The sequence below is a fragment of the Anoplolepis gracilipes genome, chromosome 11 (genome assembly GCF_047496725.1).
Source record: "Anoplolepis gracilipes chromosome 11, ASM4749672v1, whole genome shotgun sequence".
Taxonomy (NCBI): Eukaryota; Metazoa; Arthropoda; class Insecta; order Hymenoptera; family Formicidae; genus Anoplolepis; species Anoplolepis gracilipes.
The window spans coordinates 11217490-11227340 of record NC_132980.1 but is presented as its reverse complement, the minus strand read 5'-3'; the positions used below and the strand labels follow the sequence as shown (position 1 = coordinate 11227340).

The 9851-nt window shown below is 34.5% G+C and overlaps 2 protein-coding genes across 2 annotated transcripts; both read left to right on the top strand.

The window, feature by feature from the left end:
* Window positions 1-120: 120 nt before the first annotated feature.
* On the top strand, window positions 121-5623 carry LOC140670785 (uncharacterized). Its single transcript, XM_072901534.1, has 3 exons — window positions 121-3638; window positions 4396-4540; window positions 4627-5623. The coding sequence occupies exons 1-3, from the start codon at window positions 3503-3505 to the stop codon at window positions 4760-4762; spliced, it is 417 nt and encodes a 138-aa protein (XP_072757635.1). The 5' UTR covers window positions 121-3502; the 3' UTR covers window positions 4763-5623.
* Window positions 5624-5702: 79 nt separating this feature from the next.
* On the top strand, window positions 5703-9459 carry Skp2 (S-phase kinase-associated protein 2). Its single transcript, XM_072901525.1, has 6 exons — window positions 5703-5893; window positions 7089-7397; window positions 7469-7757; window positions 7843-8279; window positions 8375-8502; window positions 8634-9459. The coding sequence occupies exons 1-6, from the start codon at window positions 5811-5813 to the stop codon at window positions 8981-8983; spliced, it is 1596 nt and encodes a 531-aa protein (XP_072757626.1). The 5' UTR covers window positions 5703-5810; the 3' UTR covers window positions 8984-9459.
* The last annotated feature ends 392 nt before the right edge of the window (window positions 9460-9851 follow it).

Here is a 9851-nt window from a genome sequence, read left to right as displayed (position 1 = left end):
TACACACGCATCCTTCGTACTTATGGTATTTATTTATTTATTTTTTTTTCTATTTATTTAGCATACGATAAAATCCGCGCCATTGTTTTGTAATCATTGAATCGAGATGCTCAGTCAGATTAATCTCGTTCTACCGTAATCTCATTGTCAGAGAGATCACGATATATATACGATACATAAGCGAGCACGCAAGGAAGAATGTTGAATTTTCTTCCGCGATTAATTCTCGGAAGGCCAATTTTATTGATAATAAATAAAATGCAAAACGAGTTGTATTAAAAATAAAAATTAGCCAACAAAAAGAAGAATATATTCTATTGAAATTTGAAAGTTTGTATTTCGCTCTTGAGGCACCGAGGATTAACGTCTCACGATCTCGTTTGTAAAGATGTAAACGATATAATTTAGAGAGAAGGTCTTAGCCCAAGACATAGATAGATTTGGTGTAAAATCGTGCCCATGTCGAAAATGACAATTCGTTAAAAGTAGAATGTAGAGATGAAAGTGAGAAATTGGTAACTCGATTAAATTAGAATAATACATTGGGGCAGATCGATTTGAAAATCATTTCTGACGCTATTCTGGCAGGTACAATGTATTCGACATGGTCGCGGTTCCAGAGCACACGCTGACGTGAGAAATCATATTTAATTTCGTACGTACACGCCGTCCTTGCGCGTCGACATTCAAGTCGACCACAAGCGTATATTTATACGAGTACAAATCCTTTAACTTTCGTGTCAACATCCAGGTACAAGGGGTGTCTCCTAATGAGCGTAAAAAGTTTTCGTCGGGAAGGTCATTTCGAGTAAAAAAGAAAACAACGTCACGAGTGAAATGTCATATTCCTACTCTAAATAATCGTGATATTTTTTTTTCCCCGAGATACAGTCGAACCTCTATATTCTTAACTCTTATCCTTCGTCTTCTCTTCCCCCCTCCCTTCCCCCGCCCCGTTACTTTGCCACCTGGCTACGTAGAATAAAAATGTTATGTGCGGGATTAAAAGAGAAATGACATTTCCATTTTATGCGCACGTGCATTGGAACAAAAATAAAAAGTATAGGGAGAGAATAAGAGTGAGAAAATGAGAGAGAAAGAGAGAGAATATTAAGAATAGAGAAAGTGTTTGGGCCCCGATGAGCCAAAAATACAGAGGTACGACTATAACTATTCCGAGAAATTATATCAATGCTTTTTACACTTTTTATAAAACTCTCTGTAACATCGGCGAAGGCGGCCGGACGGATATATAGGGTCGAACCGACGTATCCTGAGCTCTTGATTCTTGCAGCGCATCTCTCTATTTTTAATCGAAACTCTGTAAATTGTTTTTTTATTTTTTTTTTTTTTTTATTTTTCTTTACCGTTCGATTTTGATCACGAAGGTAATGACGTACTTTCCACTTTTTATATTTTAAATTGATTGCTTCATTTCATTATTAGAAAGCCAACTATTAGAAAGAATAGAGATATTTCCCAGTCTTCCGATTTAAAGATATGAAGATTCGATTATATATCCGACCGATTTCTAGTTATCGATCCATCGGATCGTTTCTTCGAAGGAAACGATGCCGATTTATCCTCCTCTTGAACTAAATGAAGGATCGCGTTTCATTAGCCTCAGTCGACAACGAAAAGCTCCATTGAAAGCTGAAGGATATTTTCGGATCAGTTATATCCTATAGAAAAATATTATAGCTTTGGGGATACTACGGAATACAAATTGGGTACACAATTTAAATACGGCCAATCGTGAGAAATAAAAAAAAAAAAAAAAAAAAAGAGATGAGAGAAGATACATAATCCTCCTGTCTGAAAGAAACACTGCCGATCGCGCAACACGCTTTCCATCGTACGACAAAACGATCGGGAAGCGAATCTTAAATCCTTGTTCGGTATCCTTGACGAAATCTCAAGTATTTTTCTATAAGGACTCGAGATGCTCTTCGTGATAAAATTGTAAGGAAATTCGTCCTCTATATCAATCAGCAATCAGCGATCGCGTAAGAATCTACCTTGTTGACCATTTCCGATGTTTAATTGCAGTTACATGGTTTCGAGATTAACGATATCGTTGTTGATAAATCATCTTGAAACTATTCTATGAAAAAAAAGAGAGCGAGAGAGAGAGAGAGAGAGAGAGAGAGAGAGAGAGAGAGAGAGAAAGAGAAAGAGTGAGAGAATGTCCTCCAATTGCTACTTTTTCATTACGCAACAACAGAGTTATTGTCATATATCAGTAGCATGTCTATAATAAGAGTGGCTCGTATGTCATCGTGTAATGTGCATCGCGCGTCGCGAGTTTTTTCGTATCACCGTATCATCTCTTATCGCTTATCGAAAAGTGATGATGCATTGGATCTTGGTTCTTCGATACTATATATAAAGTATATGGAGAAACTTGAGAGAGATGATCGTGATACCTGACGATGTACAACAATGAGTTAACGTTTTATCAATGGCCAATCTCCGAGAATTTACGAAGCGTTACAAAGTTGCGAAACGAGTTTGCTTATAAGTGATTACCGCGTACAGATTGTACGCGAGGAAACGTAACGAGTGTAACGTCCTACGATAATTGTGAGTCAATACGATGAGGATACTGAGAGAAATACTTCTTTTGTATTATACGAGAAAATGAACGACAAATACAAGAGAGATTGAGAGTATGTGTGTGACACAGAGAGAGAGAGAGAGAGAGAGAGAGAGAGTACGTGAGCAAGACCAAAACTTTATCGAGATAGAAAGAGAGAGAGAGAGAGAGAGAGAGAGAGAGAGAGAGAGAGAGAGAGAGAATTTTCGTTTTCCTGTGCGAGAAAAAAAAACAGGAACGGCCGCCTCTTTTCTTCTCGAAAATTTCATTCGTTGAGACGTAGATGTTTAAAATTGGCAAACAGAGGCGTGAACAGAGATAGCGCGCGGATGTTAACAATGATAAGAGGTGAAGACAAGTATATTAAGGTCGATAAGAGGAAAACGAGTCGAGAAATTTGTAATATCAGTGCGTCAGATTTAACCATTATTATCCACATATACTTTACCGGAATATATGAATTATTAATGGAAAAAATCGAAAAAAAAAATAAAGAGAGAGGCAAATATGAAAAAAAAAAAAAAAAAAACAATAATCGTTACATTCCTCGAATCTTCCTAATCTAGAATAGAGAAACCTTATTTTCGTTCATTTTCTTTGTAAAGGATTTTATTTACGGCTCGGAAATAACGCAGAAACGTTAGCTTGTAAAATTATAAATTATATCGCGCCCAACGCGATTCTTTAAGACGAAGACGCTTTGTCACCCGCGTTTCCTTATTTCCAACAATGTTATTTCGCAGGCAATATTGATCAAATAGGTGACTCCCATACGTCTCAGACACGCACGTCCTCAACGACCTTAAAATCCCAGGCGGAGACATTCAGTCGTGTATCGTCAAGGCGGACAATCGGGGCGGAAGTGTGTCGTCATATTAAAAAAAAAAAAAAAAAAAAAAAAAAAAAATGTCCGAACAGCAAACGGATTCGTACGATTCGAGACCGGTAACATCGAAGAAATCGGAGAGGCCACCGTTCAAGCTGTGTTTCTCGAGAAAGCAGCAAACTGGAAGATCCAACACTTGTGTGTCGAAAACGAACGGTACGTCTCGTTCTCGGAATCATTGAAGATATATATTTTACGAGTACGCAAAAATAAAATTGAATTAAAATTGACCGAAGAATCCGTAATTAAAAAAGACGTCACAATGACTTTGTGATATAATGATTTCAAACAACGACATACGCCAGTAACAGAAAATGCAACGATTGCATAGATTTTGTGAAGCTTTTATAATTTTATAAAACTAACGGAGCTACTTATTAAAAATTAATAAAACTTTCACATAAAGAAGTTCTTATCGTGAAGTTAATTTATAACAAAGTTTTTAGCGATGAGATTGTACGATTTTAATATGTTTTCGCACGAAGAGGAAACTATATCGTATTATATATTATATAAAATTAATACTTATAAATCAGTTATATTTGTGAATAAGTTTTCTAATTTAATAATTTCTTTTGGCCCCAATTAAAAAAAGAGAGGCGTAAATTAATTTGTTGTCTTTAATAATTAATTTTTTTTTCTCCTTTTCTCTCTGATTAATAATTTCTCTTTTTATGCATGCAACAATATTTCTGCAATATAATTAATCTCTATATTTTGAGTTGGTCTGAAATGAGACTAAAGGAATAATTTTCTTGTTTATATGTAAATGATAAATATATATTTATCCGTCAGACAATTCTCTCTCTAATAATGTCTGCTTGCAATAAAGTCGCATTTTGATTTCGATTCCCGTGAATCGAGCGTAATACAACCCGAATAAATGCGCACGCGAGGTACAAATAAATTACAGCGGACTTCGTCACGCCGAAATTCTACTCGAGGGAACTCGAGGACGCGCGGAATGCAGACGTAAGCGATACGCTTCAGAGAATCGCTGTGGAACAGGATAGAAATCCGAGGAATCTTTATCAATTACCATTGTTGACCAGTCACACGTAATTCTCTCATTTATCGATAATTTTTAATCCGGCGACTTCTTCATTATTTATCGCTCTAAATCGATTAATTTTTTCACTTCCAGTTACGGTTGGTGGCACGATAAAGGAATACAGCCGAAGGATACGCGATTCAATTTTCATAAAAGAACGTCGGACCTGGTGAGCTTCCAGATGAAAATTTACGCCGAGGATCGAAATTTGAAAGGTCTTAAACAGTAAACGGGAGAGTATAAATCGATGCTACTATAATATCAAGTATTCATTATGATATTGACAAGAATAATTGACTCGCAATAATTGTATTTCAGTGATAATAATAATCTAATAAATCGAAAAGTGTATCGGCTATTATAATAGTGCAATCTTATTTGCATTTTTAGGCTCAACAAGCTTACATTAAGATTAGACATTTAGATTCTGCATATGTGCTATTAGAATAAAAGTAACGATTGAGAAGAAATTTCAAGGGCATTTTACAAAAAAGGATACCTGATTTTACAGTCGGATCTTTGTATTTATTGATCTTGTACAAACATAAAATGAAACTATCGTTTTGCACATGATTAATTTAAAATAATTACATGCACATCTCTTAAAAATAATATGAACATAATCGAGAATCGACCTTTTATTCATTGATTTATTAATAAAAAGATTCCTCTCTTTATTATAGCACCTACATCAGATATGTTACATATTTCTTTGCAAATAATCTGTAGAATAAAAATCAAATATTTATATATAAAATTCAATAATGAAAGAGAAGGTTAATATAAAAAATATTATTAAAGTATCGAATAAATACGCGCTCGAAATACGTTGAGAAAACAGCTGATGGAAAGGTCTAACTAAATTATGCGATTAAGACAGATCGACAAAATGTTGTGATAAGATATAATATCATTACGATTAATATCTAACAACAATAATAAACAAGTACATACCAGAAATCGGCGAATGTAAAGCCCCCAGCGTACTTAATGTTCAGTGAGGAAAAGAGCGCGAAAGCACCGTTTCGCGGCGAGGAGCGCGGATCGCGCAGGCGCGAGCGCGCGTTTTTCGCCGCTTCGATATATCGCCGCGTTCCCGCCGTTTCGCGGCGGACCAATCAGCGGCCGCGATTCGCCGCGCTGGCTCGCCAACCCGTCCGCCGTCACTCGGGACAATCGCGGCGTATCCCGCCCGTCGTTGTGCGCTGCCGGCAGCCGTTAGAGAGTGGTCGTTGAATCTTTCGTCCCCTAGACAAGACTTGGAGCTTGAGAAAAAGATGAATTCCGCCGTGGTTGAGCACGCGCGACTTCACGAGGAGGCCGGCTTGTCGAAATCGAAGGAGTTCTCGCCGCCCGAAAGGTGAGGGGAAATTTTAATCCCGCGAGGTTATTTTTTGGTTATCGGTTGCGAGAATCTGTCTCGCCTGTTGCTTTTCTCGAGGAAGAGGGGAGAGGAGAGGGAAATCTCAGGCAGATCGGCAGGTGTACACCCTCGCCTGCTTGCTCGCTCTCTTGCTGTTACAGCTAAAATTGAAAGCATCAGAGGTTCTTTCTCTCCCAGATGCATACATTCGTATTTTCCTGACCTGATTTGACCTGATCCGGGCTGATCCTTAAATCAGGTAGCATCGAAAGCACGATCCACCGTTGCTGTTTTGTTCTGTTTCCGAGTAAAATACGATATTATGGCTGTCTAGTTGACCCTATCGAGAAGTTTCCATTTTTTCAGTGTCGCGAGTTATCTCTGTTTTTCAGCAGTGATTAATTTCAGTTATTCGGGGACATTTAGAGTTCGAGGGAATCATTCGAGGATCTTGTCGGAAAAATATTTCGAGTCTCTTAATTTCTTGTAGTTGTTCTCTCTTGTAAGATTTAATATTTCGAGCAAAAACAAAAATTTTGTACTAAAGTAAATAATGGCAAATCATGTATATTTAGTAAATGTGAACTTGGGGCGAATCATCTAGAAAATTATTGTTGTTGTTTATCCTTTACTTTTTTTCTTGTTTACCTTTGACTTAATTGTACATATAATTATATAATGTTAATCAACTTTATATATTTACTGTTTTGTATGGATGTTATTATTTTTATTAAAAAGTCCTCTCTTATAAAAAAAATAAGTACAATTAAGTTATATAAACTTATAAAAAGTAGGCGATTTTATTTACACAAGTAGTTACACAAAGAAGGGAACATTGATGAATATATATATATATATATATATATATATATATATATATATATATATATATATATATATATCATGTTGTGACCTCCATGATTAATATCTTATGCTTGCAAGACCAAAGCATTATCTCCTTTTTCCATCCACAGTATTTGTTCAGGTTTTTTTAAAGAGTCTGCTGTGAAAATTTGATGTTTGAATTCGGGAAATATAAAAATATACATGTATAAAATAGTAATGAACAAAGATTCTTTTGCCATTATTCTGGTGAAGCAGGTTCATATAATTTATTTGTAATCAATTTATAAATAAAAGTAATATACATGTATATATTGTATTAAAAAAAAAAACCTGTCTATATTTACAGCAAACGATTACGTTTGGATGATGGCTGCAATAACAATTTAAACAGTACTGTCAACAGCGAGTCTCAAAATAGTACAAGATGGTCATACTCTGGAAATGCCAGCCTCATAGAACCTGAAATCCTAGAGGATATGGGAGTTGGTATGTTGGAAGATGGTGTAGTGAATTGTGAAAAAACATCTGGGAACTGCATAATTTTACCGGCAAATTTAGTTAATAACAAAAAATCAGTGATAGACGAAACTAGCAGCTTTGAATATCAAGAGGAGGTTTATACAACTTCTAGTATAGAAACTGTCAATACAGAGAGGTTTGTGAGAAAAGAAAGCTATTTTGAATCTATGTCTTTTTATTTATTTTTCATTTAAACTATTCTTACAGACTACAACAAGAGATGTGCGATTTAGATGAACTAGCTGTTTTTGGTAGCGTAGAAAATGAATCTGGTTATTCTTCGAGAATGGAAGTTGATTATTTTGGAGATTTAAAAACAAGTTTTACTAAAGAAAAGATGAATACTTCCGCCGATAAGAATGAACAAGCTTGTTTAGATCATTTTTGTCTATATAGAAGAAAAAGGAAACCTTCCATCGAAGGTGAAGACAAGTTTAACAAACTATCGGATGAAATAATTTTAATGATATTAAAGTGGCTACCTAAAAAATGTTTGGTAAGAAAATATTTGGAATCTGAAATATTGTAAATGTAATATGTTTAACACATAATTGTATACATTATTTATTTCTTGCACACAGGTACGCTCTATGCTTGTGTGCAAACGTTGGTGTCAAATAGCTCGCGACGAAGCATTATGGACTAGATTAGATTTAGGTAGTAAAGTTTTAAGCGAGGGCACATTAGGTCATATATTGCCTCGAGGGGTACAAATTCTAAGACTGGCACAAGCGGAGATTGCAGATCCTATTTTCTGCGAGGGTAGCGAAGTTCTCAATGATTCGTACATCAGTAAATTACAATATTTAGATTTATCAATGGCAGTTATTTCGCCAACCAGTTTAGCCACATTATTATCTAAATGTAAATATCTCAAAAAGTTGTCACTGGAAAATTGTATAATGAACAGAGATTGTTGTAAAGCCATTAGTCAAAACGTTGACTTGGAAGTTTTGAATCTTACAATGTGCAAGAATATGGACAATGGATGTATTATGGATTTAATGAAACTCGTAAAGTAAGATTATCTATCTCTGTATATATATATATATATATGCATTATGTTTTAGTCAATGTTTCCAACTTTTATACAATTGATGAATTATATTTTAGCTTAACTGTCCTCAATATGGCATGGTGTTCCTTAGATAGTGAATGTATGACTTTACTTTGTAAAACACTGCCGTCATCCATTATACGCTTGAATATAGCAGGCTGTAGGAAAACATTGACTGATGATAGTAAGTATAAAATGAATTGTGTTATTTATCCCCTTTCTCTCACACATATATACACACACACACATATATATATATATATATATATTTAATATATATATTTAAAAAATATATTTTTTGCCTTCCAATTTCAGATGTGAAAGATTTGTCAAGAAGATGTCCAAACGTTACAGAATTAGACTTGAGTGATTGTGCTATGCTTACAATCCATACTGTCCATAATTTATTAAATTTTTCAAGACTGGAACACTTGTCATTGAGCCGTTGTTACAGCATTCCGCAGTCTGCATATATAAGATTAGCTCACATGCCATGTTTATTATATTTAGACGTTTTCGGCTTAATGTCGGATTCTGTCCTCAAGTCGTTACAAGCCAGCTGCCGTGAAGTGCCGGAAATTAACAAGTACTTGTATAGCTCCGTCGCACGGCCAACGGTCGGTATTCGAAGAACCAGTATTTGGGGCCTCCGAGTTAGAGATTGAATTCAAGTATAGGCAATATTTTCATCAATTTATAATAAATCAAGAAACAGAGAATTTACCAAAGGGAAACCGATCTGTATGTAATACTGTCTCCTCACAAACAGACTGAATACTGTATTGATAAAATAATTTAATTTTGGGAAGTAAGGTATTATATTTTTCATTCTTTTTTTTTTTTTTAAGTAAGGTATACGTAAACGTTTCAAGTTAATGTGTTCTTTTCTAAAAAAGTTTAATATTGAATTGTTGCTCAGGTATTTTTAGAAGTTTTGTGTATATATATATATTTACTATTCTTAGCAGAACTGTGTGTGTGTGTGTGTGTACTTTTGATACATAAGATATAGAATTATTACGGCTGTGCGAGACCGTTTTATTTACAGATAGCTTCTAATCATGATCTATTGAACTTTGTCAAAAATTATTGTTTTGCTATATATTGATTTTTACCAGTAAAGATCTCAGAAAATTATAAAGTGTGGCTTGATAAATATGTGCAAGAAATGTTTTTAATTTATATATACATAATCTAATGTTACAAGAAATTTAATATTTTTTCTTTTTTAATAGAGCTTTTATTTATATTGGATTATATATTGCGCTTAATCCTGCATTTAAAATACCATTTTATGCATACCTTTAGTTATTTCTTTATAACTTATATATTTCTTTTGGAAGTATTCTGTTTGCCCATGTTGCGATTATCCATTAAGTACTTACTGCGATTGGAATATTTTTTACAACTTTTTATATACATATGTGTGTCATAGATAGTTGTTGCTTGTAAACAAGCCAGATATACCAAAATTAAAAAAAAAAAAAAATTTTTCTATTGGAAAAAGAAAAGGCAAATTAGATAAGAATAGTG